At 39.6% G+C, this 23,058-nt stretch overlaps 1 protein-coding gene across 2 annotated transcripts; it reads right to left on the reverse strand.

Annotated features, from left to right (window-relative positions):
* Window positions 1-261: 261 nt before the first annotated feature.
* Window positions 262-21,218, reverse strand: acp1 (acid phosphatase 1). Of its 2 annotated transcripts, none has more exons than XM_030047665.1 (6): window positions 21,123-21,218; window positions 18,975-19,048; window positions 15,258-15,371; window positions 10,232-10,293; window positions 6,740-6,845; window positions 262-598 (listed from the first exon to the last, which is right to left on the reverse strand). In XM_030047665.1, exons 1-6 carry the CDS (start codon window positions 21,163-21,165, stop codon window positions 521-523), a joined length of 477 nt encoding a protein of 158 aa, XP_029903525.1. In that variant the 5' UTR covers window positions 21,166-21,218; the 3' UTR covers window positions 262-520. The 2 variants fall into 2 exon arrangements, with proteins under 2 accessions (XP_029903525.1, XP_029903524.1); XM_030047664.1 differs by lacking the exon at window positions 15,258-15,371 and adding an exon at window positions 15,443-15,556.
* Window positions 21,219-23,058: the final 1,840 nt, after the last annotated feature.

Below are 23,058 nucleotides of genomic sequence, written 5' to 3' on the forward strand. Positions count from 1 at the left end.
AGTTTTGGCAGGACATTAAATCAAGTGCTTAACACCCAACGAAATAGCAATCAAGATTAGCATTAGGCTAGCGTTAACATTGACCCCAGTGTCCCCTTCAACCTCACCCGATGAACCCCCAAGATCTCCAGTCAGGCTATATCATGTGTAGGATATCTGGATTCATTTTGATACTTAGGTCTATGTTTGCAATACATCTCATTTGTAAAGATAAATATGTCTGTGTAAAAAAAAAAAACAAAAAAAACCTCCTCAACAGTGTTTATTTATTCAGTTACTTTTTTATTCACCTGAATAACAGTCAACATACTCCTCCAAGCAGCATTGTTCTACCTCTACACGGTGTGGTCTGGTTAACAATTAACGACAGTCAACATGATGTCCTGGTGGTCGGGCTGTGATGTCTGGAGCTCTGAGTTGATGTGTGCTCTGGTGGCATGGCCAAAGTATATTTCAAGTGCACGAGCTGGGCGAAAACTGATGCTCCTCATCACAGAACCTGTCCTGAGGTCAGATGTTGTTAGGGGTTGTTGTCCAAAAATGCTTTGCAGCATCTCACGCACTGTTCATACACCTTTTCAAAATCCTCTTCACTTCCCTGGGGAACAAAGAAGGCAAAAACACAGAAGAGCAAGAGGTGAATTTAACCCTTTTTTTGGGGGGGATGAAGGGAGTGGGGGAGGAGGGGGGGGGGGGGGGGGGGGGGGGGTGCTGGTGATCAAGTAATCAAATGCTCTGAAAATTAAACCATCTCAAGTGTTATGTTTGGCCTTGATAGACCCGAGGGATCTGTTCTTGGGCATAGTTTGAAACCGCAAAAACCAAAGTAGCATTAAAATGTCAGTCTCTTACTCAACCATACAAACTCAAGCATTCTCTTCTTTTGTACTTACCCTCTGAGCAGCACTTGGCATGTCACTGAACCCACAATAAATTTTACAGATTTCACTTGGGTAACATAAAACATTTCCAAACAATGATATTTAAACCAATGACATCTTTCAAGTCATTAGCTTTTATTAATACCCTTTGACAGATTTTTAAGGAAAGCCTGTCTAACTCCTTGAGCAATCGGTAAAATCTTAAAATCAACTCTAAATCGAACAGGGAGCCAGTGAAGAGAGGTTAGGCTTGGGGTGATAAGATGTCGTCTGTTAAAACCAGTAGGAAGCCTCGCTGCTGCACTCTGAACTAGCTGGAAAAGAAAGAGTGACTTTTGGCTTATGCCCGAAAGGAGGGAGTTACAGTGGTCATGTCTTGAGAAGATTAATGTGTGGATTACTTTTTCCAGTTCAGAGTGTGAGAGCACTGGTTTAATTCTGAAGATGGTCCTGATTTGAAGGATCTATTTTAATCTGTGGAACAAAATTCAAATCTGAATCAAACAATACTCCTAAATTTCTGGCAACCAGCTTTATGTTAGCAGACAAGGGGCCAAGGCCACTCTCAGTGAGACTGATCGGGTTTGGGGACTAACCAGTACGATTTCTGATTTTGAATTATTGAGTTAAAGGCAAAATTTCGCACATAATTCTTGTGACGCATTGGTAAGATGAAGTTGGTAAAATCCAGGGATTAGTGAGTAGGTAGTAGATTAGGAGTGATTAGCTAAAATTAAAGAGGAAGGATGTTTGTGCTTCTTTGGCTGCCTTTTCATAATTCTTCATTGCATTGTTCCAGATATCAGAAAATACATGCAAGCCTGTTTTTTTTCCATTCATGCTACACTCCCTCCTTAACTGCTCAATGGCTTAATTTAACCAGGGCTGCAATATGCTTTTGGACTTTTTGTCTTTGTAGGGGGCAACAAAGTCCAAGACCATCTTACAAGTAAGGCTGAAAACAGAGAGCAGCTCCTTGGTGTGAAAATGAGGGTTAAAAGCAGTTAAAGAAGTGCAGTGAAAAGCTCAGAAAACTTGGTAGCAGACACACAGCTAAAAACACGATGGCAGACAGGTGCACTGAGATTAGAAGGTATTTGAATAAAACTGCTTTGCGGTCAGACACAAAGATATCCAAGTTGTCAGGGTTGACATCACTATACAGATCCAAGTCAAGTGTGTGTCCCTTAGAATGAGGGGGTTCTAGTATTGCCTGAGTGATGTTAAAATATGCCTAGTACCTGGTCCTGCACAGCTGGGTAGGTCAGGACGATGGATTTTGGATTTGGGAACTGATTAGTGGTTCCCATTCTCTGAATGGGAACCACTAAGGGAGGAAGAGAGGAAGTACTAGCAGCATGCAGAAACATCTGTCCACACAACATGCAATTACTTTGCAGGAATGTCACATTTTTGATACACTCCAGAGTGACGCTAACGTTAATGAATCTCAACCAAACAGCAGCAGGAGTACGGCTAAAGCTAGCGCAGCCAAAGCTAGCACGGTTAAAGCTAGCGTGGCTAAAGCTAGCATTGTCTAAATTCTGATGCTGAAGATGGTCATTAGTGAGAAATTTCTGCATTTTACAGGAAATTTTGTTTATTTATTTTTATGTATCTTCAGACAGCACTCTCTGAAAAGCTGTTTTGCACTAGCATTTGTATTACAGTGCTTGCAAAAATACATATCAATAATGCAGTTGGACGTTATCAGTGGGATGATATCAGATATTGGTAGACTGTGTAAATAAGACAGTCGGAGCTAGGCTAACGACCCCCATAGACCTCAACTCTTTATGCTAAGCTAACATGAAAAGCTACCCGCAGGAACCAAGACACTGGATGCACAGAGGTGAAAATGGCATCAAACATCTTGTGTCAGTCAGGACAAGTCAGAAAAACAATTTTGCCCAAAACATTGGAGTATTTCTTTAATTTTGCGGCTGTGCCATACCTTGAGTGAAATGAGGAGACTGATTGCACTCTTTTCTTGTAAGCAGAAATTTGTGTTATGCATTACTGCTACATTGTGTGGCCTAACTGATGTCACCTGTGTGTGCCACATTGGTTTGGTCCATTGTTGCTGTTTTTTGAAGACTTACTGTTTTCAGTTATGCAAGTAATTTTAATTTTTATTTATTTATTTTTTGCACACAATTGTTGGATTCTTAGTCTTACCCATATACAGTCCAATGTGCTAGAGTCCCATTCTCTCTGATTATTCCTATTCATTATTTCTATCACTATTCCTACTCTTGTATCCGTACCTTTATAAGGACAGATGTCATGCATGGCCTGTTTGCTCAACCACTGATCCCACTCAAAACTGGCTGCCATTTTTACACATGGTGTTAAACTGAAAATGCCTATGAAATAAAGTCTTTTACTTCAAATTCCCTGCTTTGCATAAGAATGCCTGAAGAATGTCTAGTTTTCAGTTTAAAAAAAAACAAAAACAAAAAGACAGCTGAACTGAAAATAACTTGCTTTGCCTGCAAAGCATCACTGACCAGCCATGTTAGTAACGGGCTGGGCACAGCTGGCTGACATCATGTTACAGTGATTTCTGCAGTGATTTAAACAGCTTCCTTGCAGTGCAGTATGGTGCTGCCAACGTGCACCACTGCCAGTAAAAATTTACGGTGAATATTTTCTTTCAGCTCCGCCACTCAAACAATCAAACAAAGAAAAATACAATCAGATAAAAATCAACCTCAGTGGAGTATAAAATTAACTGACATGACAGCACCACTTAGCCAGTCATCTAATACTAAAATAGTTGAGAATCTGTAAAACCACACCTGGAGCTGCTGCAAAAGCAGATATTTAATGTAGGCTCCAACTTCCACCTTGCAGTGATTTCCGCACCATGCAGTCATGCCCCGCGAGCTTGTCATCATCATCATCAAACTGCAGAGACTAGGGAGCTTGTCTGCATTTATCTTGACATAGACAGTTGCTATCTGGCTCTCCTCCCCGCTTGGCTTTGCTGTCATGCCTTGTGGTTGCTGGCGAAGGACCACAACCAAATACTGTTAAGTCTCCCAAGTATTTACATGACTCCAAAACCACATGGGCTTCAGGAAACTCTGGGCCTACACTTCAGACCGCCAAACAAAGAAACACATGCGCACACACACGGTGTTAAAGCAACACCAATGCCAGAACAAAAAGATGAACTGAAAGAATGGACTATATTTACATAAACTTCTGTGGTCAGCTACAACCTCTTCCTTCCAGCGTGGTTGCTAATAATGTTGGCATTATTTTATCGAAGGATCTTGTTCCAAAAAAATCTAAAACACAGCCACGATAACGTACACTAATCATTAGGCCAACTGAGCTCTAGCCACAACATCCATGTCCTCCAACAAGACCACACAAGAAATTGCCCATATTCAAGATGCAGTACTATTTATTTACTGAAGTTATCAAAATATGGCTCAATTAATCTAAAAACCTAACCCGACTGCTCTGGGAGCCAAACAGTCTGAGTCTTCCTTAACATTCCTAAGATGTTAAGATGTCTTTTTAAATGTCTATTAACAGCTGACCTTCAGGTATTACTGTTCTGCTAAGAAATGTCCGTGCCAAACCTTTACTTACTCTGTTCTTGCCACTTATGCTTTTCCCCAATTAAAACCATCATTAAATCCAATTCATTCTAATAAAAAGTGGCCAGGGACCATCACCAAAGTGTTTGGCAGAACGTTCCGCTGCAGAGGAAGTACTGAACATCCAAAGGAAGGGAATGAGCCACGGAGCATGAGATGGCAAATTAAACTGGACCACAAGAAGACATAATAACAATTCTGTTAAAATGGTATAATAAAGTCCAAATAATTATGTTCATTCAACAGTGAGTGAACAGAGTGAGCAAGGAGCAACTGCATGCTATAATTTCACTGGCAAGTGGAGCACGGAGTCTGAGCTGAAACTTCAACTGCTGTGGTCTTCTCCGGTTTACTGTGGAGCAGTGTATTAAATGAACCATGCCTCGGCACAGTCCTGCCCCTCCCCGTGTGGAGGGAACGCTCCCCAGAACCACTTCAAGTCTGACACCTCATCCAAAACCAGGGACTTAAAAAAATAAACTCAAAGTGGTTAATAAACTCAAGTGGCTAAGCTCTTGACGTTCAATGTCTTACTTTCTTCCACAAAACACGGAAAAATTTCCAGTGTTCCTGAGTGTTTATTTTTCAGTGAAGATCATTTGGGGTTGATTCATGTTGCTGGGAGTCCTGTTTGTTCACTCAGAGCTGACAGGATACTGAGGAGAGTGTTGGAAACAATCTAAAAGTGTTACTTAGCTCTGATGGGTTTCATGTTATATTAACACTGGCGCATTGTTGATTTTTTCCAGTCAGAGTTAGATGGCGATCACTCAAGCAAGCAGAAACAGGAACGGTGGTGGAAAGATTTACTGTGGTTTGGAAGTTGTATGTCCGACCTTACAAGCATGTCCTAATGGAGTGGAAGGCAGCATGTTGGTTCTGCAGCAGTTGAACATGAGGTTCAAAAGCTATGCTTATCAATGTCACTTCACCATAACCTGACAAAAATCAGAACGACTCTAAAAAGGCCATACTTACTATCAGGACACCCAGTGGAGAGGAGCTCAAGTTCATGAGCCGCTTGTTGCTTATTAACCAGCCAAAGCAATATGCACACACACACTGAAATAGGCCGTCCAAGTGCAATGGTACACATTTCATAGCTGAAGCAGTGCTGACAAGTTCAATATCAAAGTACTGTAAATGGAATGTACATGTTCATACATTCGACAGTCCGCATCAGACGGGGCAAGCAGCTTGCAAACATGAGACCTTTTTTTCTGCCATGAGTCTATTTTCTCCATCAAGCGGATTGGAACGACACGAGTATAATGAAGAACAAGAAAATACACCATATATACATTGTGTAGTATTTTAACCCAGAGCAGATTCACTTGATTTCTTTCAAACACATGAGAAAAAAGGTGATTAACAAATTAGTAAAAAAAAAAAATTACCAGAACATTAGTTAAAAATTTGAAAAAAAAAACAAACAAAAAAACAAACAAAAAAAACACAACATCTAAATATTAGTTAATTAATTAAATAAGTAATAAAAATAATATCTAGGCATTTTTATGTACCTGAAAAATAGCAAATACATTTTTAATACATAAAACTCCTTTTATGCTAATAAAAATTATATATGTAAATATGAGATCAGCAATGCTTGATAGAAGTCAGGTCTCTTGCATTTAACTCTTTGAAACCCAAACAAATTTTCATTTCTTTCAGAAGAAAAGAGAAAAAGGTAATGAGCAAAATCACAAGAAATTATCTGAAAATGAGCAGAAAACAAGTGAATAGTTACAAGAAAGAAAATGGCAAAAAAAATTGCTATCAAAAATTAAAAAAAAAAAAAAATACCTGAAAATCAGTATATCAGTCCCAGAAAATTAGCAAAGTCAGTAATAAAAAAATATGTGATGACACAGACATGCAGCTCACTCACATTTGAAAGATCTTATCAAGCATTCACATTTTTCCAGGAAAAAGTCTTTCCATTGAAGACAGTTAAGTGTGCTAGTGTGAAAATAGGCCGGCAAAAATCTGCGTCACAAGCATGACCTTAAGTGCTGCACTGCACTTGTATTCTTGCTTTCTCTGATTACTTCACACTGATGACCTCTGAGATAAATAGTCTCTCTCTGGTCTCTGAGTCTCCAGTCTGCCATCCCAATAATATTCAGTATTTACCAATATAGGGATCAGTAAGATAGACAGGAGATTTTTGGGAAAACACTGGGGGATCAACTTTCATATGCCTAAAAATACTCAATCTGAAGAATTTATTTCCACACTTACATAATATGGGTCTTTGATGATCAGCTGTTTCTCAGGGTCATATGAACCAAGGAGTTCAATCTTGGCTCGGTAGTTCTTCACAGAATTTGCCTTCCTTTTCAAGTCACTGTGTAACGTCAAGAGAACAGAGAGGTAAGACATTTATAAGAATGGAACAAGTGACAATTCAGAGTTCACAAGCATCTGAACCCCCAATCCCCAAGAAAAAATAGCTAATTTGCTATAGAGAATAAAGAGCACTTTGTATTTTTCACGTTTCACATTATCTAACCTTTGGATAAGAATAGTAACCCTGATCCATACAGACTGTTACCATAACCTAAAGAAAAAGTGGAGTGTTGCCATGACTGAGGTTATGAATTTTCCATGGTAATTCCTAATCCACACTTGGCCTTAGATTATACTATGAAAACATTTAATGCCATTTCAGACAGATCTTTTAAGAAATCCAGAGTCAACAACATGAACAATCCTTGGTTTTGTTCGGGACTTGCTGAAATGTTGCATGAAAGGGATGCTGTCTGGCGCAAAGCGCAACAACTTAATCATCCTCTGATTGACAGTATCTTTGTCTACAGCCTTACAGGTGTCTTACTGTTATTTGCAATGCCAAATCATCATTCCATGTTTCTGTGCTATCTGAAAGTAAAAGAAACCCAGCAAATTTTTGGAAAATGGTTAAATCATTATCATATAATCCTACTCATCCTTACCCAGTGAAATTGTTCAAGGTTGTACCACTATCTCAAGTGCAAGGGAAATATGCGATGCACTGATTGAACACTTCATTGCATCCGGTTATTTATTTTAAAATGCTGAATTTCCTCACTCTCTCTGATTATAGTGCACCTTACTGGGCAAACAAATTGACCACTCTGACCATTTCACTGAAGCCCTTTATGAATCTTTAAGTGTTTAATACTCTTTATTCTATTGATCCAAAAAAGTCTCCAGGGGCTGATCAGTTACAGCAAAGGCTTTATAGCAGCTCCATTTTTGGTTGATTGCTTAACTTATATATACACAACATCCCTGACTTTTGGAAAACAGCCTACGTCATACCTTTGCATTAAGTGGGTCAGTCCAATGACCTAAATAATTACTGACCAATTTCTAAACTGTCATGTCTATCTTAAATGTTAGAGAAACATTTTTATCTCAACACTCCATTTTAAACCCTTGTCAATCAGGATTTGGACATGGGCGTATCATGATGGCAACATCAAAAGTCTTGAATGATGTTGCTAGAGCACTAGATAGCAAGAAGGATTGTGCTAACCTTTTTATTGAGTTATCTAAGGCTTTTGATAGTCTGCCATCAATTTTTTGAAATGCCTGGAATCTACTGGATTTGATGAAAAGTCTTGTTGTTTTGCAAATTATCTCAGCAGTAGAACACAAACTGTTGTAGCTGAAGGGTATCAATCCAGCTTTATGAGTGTTAATGAAGGTGTGCCACAAGGTTCAAGCAATTTTTATAAATCACTAAGGTGAAAAAGTTAGAAACAATACAATTCATCTGTATGCGGATGATGCTATTATCAATACAACAGCACACCAGAGGATTCAAAACTTGCATTTTGATTTCTTTGCTATACAGCAAACTTTAATTGATCTTAAATTACTGTTAAGCTTGGATGAACCAAAACGCATACTGTTCGGTGAACTGGCCACACAACAGAGGCCACATTTAGGGTCCTAGTGGCCTGAGGTGAAAGCTCTTCCATAGCCTCTCACTGTTGGCCCGGTGTATCCCACACCTTCTTCCCGACCCAGCAGAGACAAAAAAGGCCATTATCCAAAGGGTTGGAATCTTTAACGATTATGAATCACCAACCCTTATTCTTGAGGCACTTGGTGTAAACATTCTTTAGGCAAGTTTGCCAAATGTCCGGTATTCCAGGACCAAATCATGTCTCCACAAAACAAAGACACCACAGCTTGCAATATCCTGCTGAGACCGATGTGAGCACGAAGGTTGTCGAGCACACTATCCAACGCCTACTTCAGTGGCCATCTCAATGCTGAAGTGGATGCAGAGACGGTTTTGCATGTCTATGTGGTCTGGAATGTAGCCGACGTCTATCCCCTCCACCTGTTCCACCATGTTTTCTCCAGTGTTTACATTTGAAAACCTCATCTGGCCAGGCTGCAGAGTTGGCAGTGTCTCATTGTCACATGTTATCATTGCCCAATATTATTCACAAAAAGTACAACTAATATTGTGAGAATTAAGCATAAATTTGCATAAATTTAGTAGAGCTAACAGAGAGGCGATTGGATAGGTCCATGCTGTCTACAGCTGAGATATTTTTACAGCTGTTTGTTGCATAAACTGTTGATGTATACTGTAACTTTCATGGCTTTTATATGTACTGTAGGGTGTCAGGGTGTCCTTGTTCTCAAAGGCCCTCCCTGTTTAACTAAAGGTTATAAGAATAAATGACTGGTTACAAGTTAGCAGCATGCCCTCACATAGAAAACGCACCGGCATCATGCTGGGAACTGTGGCAGGTTTCTAAACTGGATAAAAGCTAACAGGAAATTCTTCAACACCAGCTCCCACAAGACTAAACATGATCATCCTCATGTATCAAACTAGACAGATATCATCAATTTGGAGGTGGAATGACCTCAAGAACAAAGAGGTAAATGGTCTACTCTAGTAAAATTAAAACTCTAACAGCAGGTTGACCAATTAATGAAACTTGCTAATAAATAACAAAGAGATGGATTCTGCTAAGGGAATTAGCCATGGACAGACTGCCTTTTTGTCTAGGACTGGGTCTCTTTTTCCCAGTCTGGACAGCTTAACACTTGTGGAAAAAAGGAGGTAGAGAAAGGAAAAAACCTGCCCCAAAGAGCAAAGACGAGGCATCCAAAGAACTCAGTAAGCTGCTTACAGATCAGATCCGCCATAGGCATGTGATCTCAAAATGATCCCTAAACGTTCAAAGTAGCAAAAAATATCCCTCCCCCTGCCCTCTGGAAAGAGCTTAAGAAAGGATATTGCTCATTAAAGGGAGACATTAACCTACACATTAGGTATAGCTCACTGTTTTACCATGGCTTTCATGTGTGTATGTCAAGGAGAAGCGCACATCCCTCTTTCAGTCAGCAGGCCAATCTCTTCACCTCTTTGAGACAAATGGTTTCTTGATCCAAAACAACCATTAAAATGTAATATGGAACATTTAACAACAGGACGTAAAGTTTCTGCAGGTTTAAGTGCATTTTTATGAGTGACTAGCTCAGGCCATTTCTAAATTTTGAGTGAGCTGTAATGTGTCCAAAAGTGCTGGTCATCATTACATACAAGCTCTTTAAGAAGTGAAAAAAAGGGGAATTTCATTTGTTTCATAACGTAGTTCCCTTAGAATGAGCAGTGAGTGGAGTTGCACTCCATACAATGCTTTAGCATAGAAAAACAGTTTTAGCGATAACATTTCTCAACTATGATCCCCATTCTGCTCTAGATTAAAATATCTGTACCTCAAATTGCTTTCATCCATGCAAAGAATGTAATCGTAGCTCATGAAATCCTCCTTAGTCACCTGGAAGTGGGAGGGAAATGCAGAACAAAATAAATGTTAATTCTGGCAGTGAGTCAATGCAAAACATAGTAATGCTATGCAGGGCTTGCCACAGGTCCTTAAGAGAGATCTCCGTATTTGCTGTGGTAAAAATCAATCAGTTCTAATAAAATGGCAAAAGATCTTGGCTCTCGGAACACACATTCAACATAAATTCTAAAGTCAGATAAAACTGGGATTAGTGCCAGAGGAGGAAAGAGGTGGGGGCGAAAGCGCGCAAGCGAGAGAGGGAGAGAGAGGGAGAGAGAGAAGGGTGCATCAACGAGGTTATGGGATCAAAGCAGCACATCTGTAAGTATGCGGAGCGGTGTTGTGCAACATGTTCAACATACCCAATGATGGTTTGATGAAATAAGGAGCCATGAAAAACACACAGCCCCCGAAATACTGTTAAGGCTTTCAAGGGTCAATTTATAGGAATGCCAAGGGCGAGGCAAGGGCAACAGAAGAGAAATGAAAGAAGAAATGGAAAATGAGAAAGAGAGACGTGAAAGCCTTGATAAGATGTCTATCATGCTCCAGATGTTTAGATATGGACATTTTTGGACAATACAGACAGCAAGGTTCGCCCATGCAACAACAATTAGTTGATCATAACATTAGATCTGTGTGATGCTGGAATTAAAATCTCACAAAATCTGTTTCCATAACCATTTAGTTATAGTTTCTCTTTGCAGCTTGTAGCGTTTCGTGTTTTCCATTACAACATGCCCATGAGCACCCACGCTTTCAAACAGGGTGGTAACCTGTGATGGTGTTAATCACCAGTTGTTGATCTCTGCTCTCTCACTCTCAAAGACACGCACACACACACACACACACACACACACACACAGAGTGGTAATCTCATGCTGAAAGCCTTATGTGAGCCTCTTTCGAAGGTAGACGCAGGCCTTGGTTTGATTTCTGAAATACCTGACTGACAGCTAACTGGGAGGCTGTAACTGTACATGAGGAATTGGTCGGGTGACTAAGTTCACAGTTCAAGCTGAGACCAAATGGGAGGCGGAGGCGGGCGGTTAGTTGTAAAACAGGTCAAGAGCTTCTTATCAAAACTTCATTTTCACCACCGCCAGTGGAGTTGGACGGGGTTATGCTCTCACCCAATTCCATCTGTTTGTATGTTAGCCCTGCATAGCATTACTATGTTTTGCAAACGTTATTAAAAGATTTGCGTGAAACTTGGTGAAAAGGCTGTTCGTGGGACAAGGAAGAACTGACTCATTTTTCATATCGATCAGCTGAAATGGGCTGTGGCAGTGGGCGTGGCTTCACATAAAAATGCATGCAGATTCTCAAAACATCACAAAACTTTGTAGAAAGCTTGGTCATGCGGCAAGGAAGCAATGATTAGCCTTTCACACCGACTGGCAGTAGGTCTGATTAACATTTGGTGAATATCTAACATGTTGACGTGACTTATCTTGACAGCTGCAGAGACTTTGTGTATTTATGTGCTCTACTCAGTGTTTGTTTCGAGATTTTTTCTTTTCTTTTTACAGACTTGCACTTAACATTTTTGGATTGTGCTTACAAAATCAAAAAATGTTTGCAAAAAAAACAATTTGTTAACAAAAAGCAATTTATGTACTACCAGCAAAAAGAGCAAATGCCTAAGTCTAGTTTTCATTTTTGTTTTTATACCAGTGGTTCTCAACTGGTCCAGCGTCAGGGTCCACACTCACTGAAGTCGCTGAGTCACGGTCCACACATCAGCTTACTTAAGGGCCATTCACTTTGACTGTGCAAAATGAGAACTGCAAATGCTCTCATGAACTGTTAACCCTCTGAAATATACTTCTTTCAAAAAGCTTTTCTTTTTTCTTTCTTTTTAAAAACAACTCATCATGTGTGCAAATGTACTTACAAAGCCAAAAAAAAGCAGTGTTCTAAATCCTAAGAAACATTCTGTGGTTATTAAAGAATTGTTTCATATATGAATGTAAACTACTGAGAGTGGGTTGAAAGCACCTCTACTCCCTGATACCTGGCTCCTGTTTTTGAGTCAAGAGGGTCTTTAATAGACGAATTTTGATGTTCCACTGGCAGTGAACTTGGTGGAAAGACTGGCAGCCCTCGGGTGATTTTAAGAAAATAGTTACAGTTAATGCTCTTAAAGTCATGGTCCTAGTGCTGTACATCACCTGGATGTAGGTGTGTGTATTATTGACAAAAAATAATATCAATATTTTTCCGGATTTTGCTGATAACGATGATATTTTGCATATAATATAGATATTTTGAAATGCACTGTTAAGGAGAGGTACGGCTCAGATGTTCTGCTCGACCACAAAACTGTTGCTGTGCAGTTTAGACTCCAGTTTTGCAACATGAATCATACAATTTAGGCAGAGCTGCAGGACTGAAATATTTCCGACTTGTCAGGATGTATCTTGGGTCAAAACTAGTCAAAAGTTGTTTGAAAGCATCTCTCTTGGCCCCTTGAATTGACACCATATCCTCTGCAGTGTAAATGGTGACCTCGTTTGTTATTTCTTTCCATCTGGGGCCCATCTTGACATAAGGCACTCTTTTGCAGAATGACTCTGCCAAACTTTGCTGAGTGTGTTTTTGTTTTGCCGGTACCTTAGCTGCTTGGTTGTTTTCGACCACCTACTCCTGTAATTTTTCACATTCTTCATATTCTGTGTAATGCGTTATTCGCAGACAGTGAAACAAGTTAGTTGTGGAGCTGTCTTTAACGGCAGCCACTTTCTGACATAGTCTGCAGATTGGCATCTTTTCAAAGCCAAAGCACCTCCATGTGAGTGAGGATGATCCACGCCTCGCAGTTCAATCTGACGAGGTAGACTCTGAAGCTGAAGTGTCTGTGTTTTGTCTCCTGGTGCTGTTTGTTCACTCATTTTTAACTTCAGCCATGCAGGCAACTACGCTAGCTTGTGTGCTTGTTGTTTGTTGTGATGCATGAACACTGCATGAGTTCTCACACTAATCTGTCCTTCTTGGCTTGATCATATGCAGTGAATGTGTGTGGACCCTGAAGGCATGTTTTGATTGTTTTTTGCAAAATGAGTGATGTACTGGATTTTGTCATTTCACACATCATTAAAACAACAATTATGGTATTATCTTATACGATATACATGGCACACCCCTATAAACAAGGTGTATTTATGATTCAGCCAACACAACATCCCGAAGATTTACATTCCTCATTTTTCTAGAGTTAAGGGAGCTGGTCACATTCCGAGGTGTTGAATGAATGAACATCACAGGATTTGCATTAGGATTCATATTTTAAAATGCATCTTCAATTCAATGAGGTGACAGTCTCTGCACTGCACTGAGCATGTAAAACTGGTCTGCACTCAATCAAGACTTTGATGTTGATGGGTAAATTTAGGTAGACGAAAGATGAAATGTGGATGTGATGACAGCAGAATGATTGGTATTTGGCTAAAGGGGGTGCTCGTTCATCAAAAGTTGACTCAAAGATAGATGGCTGGTTAGTATCAAATTGAAAGTTCAGCTCTGTTAAACTGAGCATTCATTCTGTGATTTCAGATAAGCCTTAATAGCTTACCAGAAATTCACTCTACACTCCACATAAGCTGTTATGAATCACTTCGGATAAATGCTTGCTTTAGAAAACAAATAAATGTGTTTATATGGGGATTCTATGGTCTCAAAAATCTCACACTTGGCTAGCCAGCTTGGACACTGGCAGCAGCAGAAGTTCAGTGAAGTTCAGTGAGAAAAGATGTTGGGGAAAAGACAGAAAGAACAGAGAGGGAGGAGCGAATAGAGGGTGGGAGCAAAAGCAAATGCTACAAGAGCAAAAGATAGTGAAAGAGGAAAAGAGGAAAGAGGGAAAGCTTGTCAAATTTCATTGTGTGGATTGTGGATTTGGCTGGATTTAACACAAAGGCTGAGCCCCTCCATCCCTGCTTTGAGGAGATTAGATTAGGGTTTGAATGAGTGGGTTTGCAGAAAGTCGGATGAGTAAGACAGCAGATCCCAAGCATAAGGTGAGACCCCTGAGTACTGTCAAGGAACTGACTAAGACCTTCTTGGGGATGTGTGGATGGGTGGAGTAGGTGTTTCACTTAGGATGTGTCGGCACAGGCTTGAGGCCCTCCAAGCACATCTTGGTGTAATTAAACCCATTGAAGCCTGTGCAAATTTACTTGATTTCTTCCCAAAATATGTTAAATAAATTAGGAAAAAAAAAACACTGGAACATGACAAAAAATTAGGAAACAGCAGCAACAACATTATTCCAACTTATTCCTGGATGTAACAGTCTAGGTGGCAAGGTGATGGGGTAACTGCCTAAAAGACCTTTTTCACAACAGCCATTATGGCATAAAACAGGTACAGGTACACACAGGTAATGACATTAATTAAACTTGTGCTCCATTTAGGTCTAGCTTAGGCCTAATATACTTGCGTTGGAATGGGAGCACCAAGATCAGTAAATCTAGTGCAAATTGGTTGTTTAGACACTGGCGAGTAGGGATCAACCAATTTTCAGTCCTGAAAAAATATCCCCACAAAAGTCCCACAATCAGAAATTTAAGAAATTTAAATAATTAGTAATGATAATGATAAGTAATTGGTTTAATATTATGGCTGATATCAAAACCACTCAGAGGCCGCCTCATTTAAACACAAGAAATCTGATGTCTATCACGTATCACCAATCTGACATTTAAATATCTAATTTATGCCTTTTTATTACTTTTACCAATATAACATTCTATAACATATTAATTAAACATTTATCAATTCAACGCAAGGTTTGTTTCACATTTTCTAATGTAAATTTTGACATTGCAATTTTCAAATTTACTGCAAATGAATATCTGACCTAAATATTGATCGATCCCTAGCAGCTAGTATCTTGCACACATGCACACTCATACAGTAACAAGGCGAGAGACCCACGGGGCATCTAGGTGTACCTGTCGGGCCCTATGGTTGGTTTCAATGCCATGCCTCCTTAGGCAGGCCAGACCACGGGCGTCCGGTGAACTGCCTGTATTCCAGTCAGACGTAGCGCCACTGTCTATGACCCACTGCAACAACAGAGAACACAAAAGGGCGAGCTAGCTACTGCTGAGACAGGAGAGGAACAGGGTGGTCGTACCTGCCTGGCCACATGCCGCATGGGCACGCTGTGACTCTTCATGCAGGCTTGACCGCGGTGGTCTGGAGGGTTTCCTATCTCATAGGTGGAGGTGGCAGCACTGTCTATCCTCCACTGTACAGACCAGAGCAGCGTGGGTGTGGGGGCGGGGGGGGGACAATAACACAGCAAAATTGATTCACACACCCTCACCTTCACATACAGGCAAACACACACAAATAAAACTGCACATGCTGGACACCACTGTGCTCCTGAGGGCCAAATTAGTAGTGTGACAGTAGTAGTGTGAAATGAAATACACTTTAGGCTAAATGGAAAAAACACATTCTGCATTAACTGTAGGGATGCACTGATTTATTGGAGAAACATTGGTATCGGACGATATTTGCCTTGTTGATTATTGGCCAATAAGATGGCATTCACCAAATCCGGTAGCAGATATGTATCCGTCCATTTTTGTCCAGGGCTTGAGACGAATGGTGTCCTGTCAATGGAAAAAATATGTTGGGGATGGACAAACTTCCACAGGACTCCTCTCGGAACAAACAAGATTTTCGGGGATTTTATTAGCATTATTTTTATTATGCCTGTCAAATTGGATCGAGAGCACATCTGCAGTATAGCGACTACAAAATAATATTTTCCACTGCCAGGTGTTGACTACAACTGAGCGTCTCTTCTCCTGCTGTTACTGTTTGTAATCACTGGCTGTCCTCTTAGTTGACTGAGGTGTGAGACCGATGAAAGATATGATCATTCTGGTTCACATGGTACCGACCGTTTGTCTCCTCAAGCCAGAAAAACATGTTGCATTATTTGGATAGAGTACTTGGAGGCACCGTTGCACATGAAACTGACACACAAACCTACCGCAAACATCACAGAACTGTATCTTTGAATCTGAGTCGGCCAATGAGTCAGGACTGAAAAGGGATGAGGATCAATGTCTGAGTTGGAACATGGTCATAATTTCTTGAGACCCGGGTCTCACTAAGCTGCGTCCTCATCCTCAGTGCTGTTGACTCATTAGAGGTTTATCCAGTTACACAATGATGCGTTCAAGCTCCATTCACTAAACATGTGTATCAGCAAAGATAAATTACTATTACAAAGCTAATTTTGGCAAGAAGTTAGAATTAAAGAGTCTGTATTCGTTGTGGGAGTAAGCAGTTGTTTAATGGGCTAGAAAGGCTTTTGGAACAGCTATTTTCCACAAAAAAAGAAGGTTATATTAAAAATGGTTTCATAAAATTGTATGATTGAATTTGTGCTCATCCAAAAATAGCACAATGAAGCCTAAAAGACTTTAAAAAAGATGAGTCACAAAAAATGTATGTACTGCTATCGGTTATTGGCCAAATTGCTATTTTACATATCGGTATCGGTCCAGAATTTCACAATCAGTGCATCCCTAATTAATTCACAATCATTACTGATGCATGATTTACAGCCAGGTCTTTAATGTCTTACTAGGTTGAAAAGCAGAGCTGCTTTCTGCCCTTTTGGCATGTGGCATCAATGACCTCAGTATTTTGACAACAGCAGATGTTTGAAATTAAATGGTTTCAAACTGAACATTTCAATGTTTTATGAAATGTCAATATTGCCAATAAGCAAATATTTTACTAATGGTGGAAACTAAAGCCATGGCTTGCAATCATACACAACTGTGCAGCTTTAATTGTATGTAGAGAGATTCAATACAAGAACACACCAACTCCTGAACATTAAGCTCCATCCTGGACTTACCATTGAAAAGAGTGACAGCAGATTCACCTATGCATGTCTAGTGTTTAGCAGGGCTGTAGCCGTCTGGTCGGTTGGTCAATGGGTTGGTTGATATGTTCTTGTACGACCCAACTGGTCACACAACCATTGGTGTTACTTTCATAAGCAGAAATGTGTGTTATTTTCCGATGACCTGATGTATTTTTGCCTGTCTCTACTTTTAAAACCGGATGTGACGTGAGCACGTTTTGATGTAATCATTTTCAAGACTGATGAAATGCATCGTAGTTTGTCTTCTCTAGATTCTGGAGATGAATGCAGATTTTTTTTTCCTACCGACCAATAAGCTTGCTGGAGACTGTGTCCAATTTCATTTGAGCAAGTTTTGATTGACTGGTTGACTGAAGCCCTTGTATTTAGTACACCTCAATGCATATATTAATGCTCTTAGAATGATGCTAACCTACAGATGTCTGACAACTTAAAGGAAAAATCAACATTAAGTGTTGTTGTGAGGTGTTGGGTCTTCACAAGCTAAAGATCCTAAATGCTCCGTGGCAAAGATTCTCCAAGTCCCTGGAACTTGACTGGAGGGATGGAACACCATTAATCTGAAAAATCTTCAAAATAGAGAGGGATATTATAGTAGGAGGGCAGTGCATAAACCCCAGCACTCTAATAAGACACTTCATGTTGTCTTTTCCTTTAATTGGTCATCCATCTGTATCTGTGAATATAAACAATTTACAACCTGAGGCCAGAGTACAACTGATCCTCACAGACAAAAGACAGATGAATCTCTGACATGGTTTAAGGCATAGTTCACTCATTTTGGGGAAAAAAATGCCTTATTGGACAACTTAGAGACCTCCTGAGATTTACTGGCACCATGACGTGTGAGTGGGAGAGCTTGAAAGAGGGAAACAGGGGTTTTCTTCGCTGTGTATTGTAGTGGATTTAAAATTTGTAGTTTCTTATGTGTGAGCAACAACTATGGCAACTAAGAGACAGATCGACGGACAGCTTGGACCGCAGAAAACTGTTTTAGATAGATGAATGGATGGATAGATAGACTTTTTTTCTTTCAACAGTCAACATTTTTACACCATTTTGGGCTGTAAAACCCCTCAACAATTTGAGTGGATAGACCATTTTAGTTTCAGAAAGCAGCACTTGCAAAGTGATGTGTAATCTTCATTATCACTGGGGTGGAAAGATGTGTCTTTTGAATTGTGTTGTTTTTTTATGGGGGGGCGGGTTGGCGGTTGGAATTTGCTTTGTCAAATTCTGAGACCTTTATTGCATGTCGGTGAGCAGCACTTCTGGCAAAGTGAAGTAAAGCTCTGTGCTGATGTCATGAAATTTTGAACATACATAACTGTCATTCTCTAGCAAAACCTAGAAAAATAATACTGGTGTTGAAAATAACTGGAATTATCCTTTAAGATTCATGCACAGTTAATACAGGTAAATGTTTAGTTTCCAAGTGACAGCTCAAAAATTACCTTGACTCAGAGCAGCTGCTGAAAAAAATGTAAAAGAAAATAACCTGCCAAAACTGCTGAGCTTGTGCGCAGTGAGGACACACAGTCACAGATTTCTGCCTATATGTGTAACTTCAAAAAATAAATAAATAAAATTTAATACAAAAAAAAAAACATGAAAAAAACATTCAGCTCACTAAATAATCGAAAGTGTTCTTGTTAAATCTTATTTTAAATGTTGAATATTATTTTAAGTGCTCTGAAAAAAATACAGGACAACCAGGAGTTAGGCCTATTCTATAACATCATCGTGATCTTACCTTATCAACAGCGCCAGCATCTGTGGCCAGCTTCCTGAACACTGCCTCAGCGATGGGGGAGCGACAAATATTCCCTGTTCAAATGGAAACAGCAAATTGCATTTTCAATCCCAGCTGTAAACTGCAGTCAGTAGTGAGTGTATGCACATCTGACACCCACATACATTAAACTACATAAATCCAATTTTGTGAACACGCCACTAAATTTATTTAAAAAAAAAAAAAAAAAAAAAAAACATAGCAGCACAACAGGTTGTATGACTCATAATTGTAGCCAGTTCCAGTCACCCTTTTAGAAAATATATTTTATTTTTAGCTTTTCAAATCGAGATGTCACTTGACTTTTTGGTAGGAAACTTTAAAAAAAACTGCTGGAGACTAATTTGGGATGGCAAGAATAAGCCTGAACCATATCAAAGAGCACAGAATGGCATGGTGCATTACAGGATGAGTAGGACAGTTGTTTTTTTGTGTTCAGTCACAAACTGCAGTGCTCACTAGAACAACATATCCAGACTCCCCATGTTACAATAGTGCTTGACTTGACAAACAATGACATGGCGTCTAAAATATATCTCCAGAAGCGGGAAAAACAGAAAAAACTGTACTGCCGATGCCACCTGATATATTAACTTCTTTAAAAGTCTCTGTCCCCTGCAGCCCTCATGGGTGCCATTGGTCATGCCTTTGAGAAACCTGGCGGACATGAATGAGGACCTTTCTCCAAATCATCTCGGTCCACTGCTTAATTTGGTTATTTCAATGAAATCTCGAGGTTGAACACTGCGTCAGTTGTTATTTGCTCAATTCTTCTCCCAGAGAAAGACAGCATGGGGAGCACCTAGAGCTTTAAAAACTGAACCGCAAAAAAACCAACACGTTCAACCCACAACAGTTCGTGGAAAGTGCAGCGTTACCAACACATCCACTGTGTGAGAGCCAGCTAACCACACACTGAGCCGAGGAACTCATGAATGCACTGAAAATATTTCCATGTTGGTCTTTTAAATAGTTTAAGTGGACTTAGGCTATTTGTTGATTTCATACTGTTATCGCAAATCTCTTACTGAAAAAAAGGTTATTTTTGTAAATAAGACAAAATTGAGAGAACACTGGATAGGGTAGTGTTTTTTCTCCCTGCTGTACAAAACAAACTGAACCAAAATTGTGACCCAAAAGCCGTAATACAAACTGATACCCCCCTGATATATATGTATATCCAATCCAATCCAATCCACTTTATTTATATAGCACAATTTAACAAACACAAGGTTTTCCAAAGTGCTGCACAGCAAGATAAAACACCACAAAATAACACAACAAAAGCAGAATAAAAAGGTAAAAAAAAAACACAGTAGGATAACACGATAAAATAAGATAAGATCAATTAAAATAAAATCAGATAAAGTAAATAATAATAATAATAATAATAATAATAATAATAATAAAACAAAATAGGATAAACAAAATAGGATAGAATAAACAAAATAGGATAGAATATGTAATGTATGTAACTACATATCTATATACTTGAACTTGATATATATATAGACAGATAGATAGATAGATAGATATTTTTTAATTTATTTAAAAACCTCTTAATTTTAGAATTTAATATTAATAGCAGTTTGCCACAGTTTGGAGTACACTGACAGGCATTTTTTTTTCTTTAATAAAACGTATCAAGTATTGATGCTGACAAAGCAGTTTTATGTTTTGCAGTTTTCCCTGTTATTGTACTAGAAATGAACCGAATCGTGATGTCTGAAGCGCGGTAAGAACCGAACCCAGATCAGCTCCAGGAGCCGGTCCGGGTCCAGAGTCCACAGCTCAGCACCCGACATCATGTCAGCTGACACGGATCTGTTTTCCTACAGTCCGAAGACACTGAAGTGATGAGCGCGCGCTGTCACACTGCTGAGTCATCAGCACGCGAACTTACCGACGAACTGAACCACCGGGAGCTCGCGACAGTCCGAGCTTAGTTAGCCCTCATTCATTAGTTAGCCCTGGCAGCTAACGGGCTGTCACTGGCTAAACTAACGACATTCAAGTCTCTGTAACTTTGACAGCACTTCGTTAATGATCAGCGTGACAAGGGGGGTTAATTCCCGGGAACTCTGTTGGGTTTAAATAGACGTTTCTTACCCAAGCAAACGAACAAGACTGACTTTCCACTGCTTGATGCCATGTTGCTCTGAAGGGTCCTAATGACGCGGTGGTAGGTGACCAATGAGTGCCTGAACAAAATTATTTTCCAGAGCAGGTAGGAGTTCATATTGGATATACAAACAGACAGGCAGGCAGACAGACAGGCAGGCAGAGAGACAAAATCATTTCCAATGTATTTGTATTATGCCATATTTTGCAACAATAATAATATGTGAAATTTGAAATAACAATATGAAATCAACAAATACTCTTTCTAAGGCAATAGTCTACTTTGACTATTTAAAACAAACATAAAATACTTTCAGAATATTCATTAATTCCTCTGTTGAGTGTGTGGTTGTATGACTCTCAGAGCAGATGTGTGTGTGTGTGTGTGTGTGTGTGTGTGTGTGTGTGTGTGTGTGTGTGTGTGTGTGTGTGTAACACTGCACTTTTCAACTCAACAAGCTAGATGGATGGATGGATGGATGGATGGATGGATAGTTTACTATATAGTCATAAACTATATATAATATGCATGTGGCTACACTTACTTACTCATTGATTCCATAACATAATGTATCTGTTATGAGTTTGTAGGCCATTTTGGTCATGATGACCTGGTTTTGTAAATTTAATAAGTCAAACATGACATTTTGATAAGGGATAATGGATACGGGACAGATATGGAACTATATTCTGATGAAAAATTTGAGACATGAATCAGAATCTGACTCACCAATATCCTTTTGAATATCCTTTTACTGATAGATTAGCCAATCCCAACTTCTAAGTGTTTTACATGTTGGGGTTAAGGGGCCCAAAACATATTTCCTTTTACAGAATGTGTTTTAATGATATGGAGACAAGACAGAGCTGCTACAGCATGCAGATCTGTAAGTAAGTAAGTAAGTAAGTAAATTTTATTTATAGAGCACTTTTCCTAGATACAATCACAAAGTGCTGTACAGCATAGACAAAATGCAATAAAATACAGAGCTATTAGACAACAGCACAAAGACAGACAACAACACAACAGCAAGTAACCTCACAGAGGCCCCAGAGACGTCAACAGTGAAAAGCCTGTCTAAAAAGATAGGTTTTAAGTTCTCTCTTAAAACCTTCAGTGGACTCTATGCAGCGTAAAGTCACTGGAAGTGCATTCCAGAGGCGAGGGGCACTAGCCTGAAAAGACCGATCACCTTGTGTTTTAAATTTGGTTCGGGGGATCATCAAGAGTTTCTGGTCTGATGACCTTAGGGAACGTGAGGGAGAGTAGGGTCTCAGTAACTCAGTTATGTACAAGGGAGCTTGATCATGGAGGGCTCTGAAAGTAAGAACTAAAATCTTAAAATGAATCCTAAAAGTAACTGGTAACCAGTGTAAAGAATATAAAATTGGGGTGATATGATCCCTTTTTCTAGAACCAGTTATGAGCCTTGCTGCTGCGTTCTGCACAGTCTGAAGGCGATTTACAGCCTTTTTGTCAAAACACATAAAAAGAGTGTTGCAATAATCAATACGAGATGAAACAAAGGCATGAATTATCATCTCCATTTCAGGTTTTGAGATCATGGACCTCAATTTAGCAATATTCCGCAAGTGATAAAAGCAGTTTTTCACCAGCTGTTTACAGTGGTGGTCCAAAGACATGTCCTTGTCAAACACAACTCCTAGGTTACGTAGGCTAGGTTGGACAGAGAGACCTAATTGACCTATGTGCTGCTTTATGAGGGGAATGGCAGTGTCTGGGGCGATAATCAGTGTTTCAGTTTTGGCAGAGTTCAGTTGGAGGAGATTGTTATTTAGCCATTTTTTGATGGCAGTCAAGCAGGCAATTAAGTTATCTAATTTATGTAGCTCGGTCTGCTTGAAAGAGCAGTAGAGCTGTACATCATCAGCATATAGATGATAGGAGACATCACTGAACTCA

This window comes from Myripristis murdjan, chromosome 24, assembly GCF_902150065.1.
Source record: "Myripristis murdjan chromosome 24, fMyrMur1.1, whole genome shotgun sequence".
Lineage (NCBI taxonomy): Eukaryota > Metazoa > Chordata > Actinopteri > Holocentriformes > Holocentridae > Myripristis > Myripristis murdjan.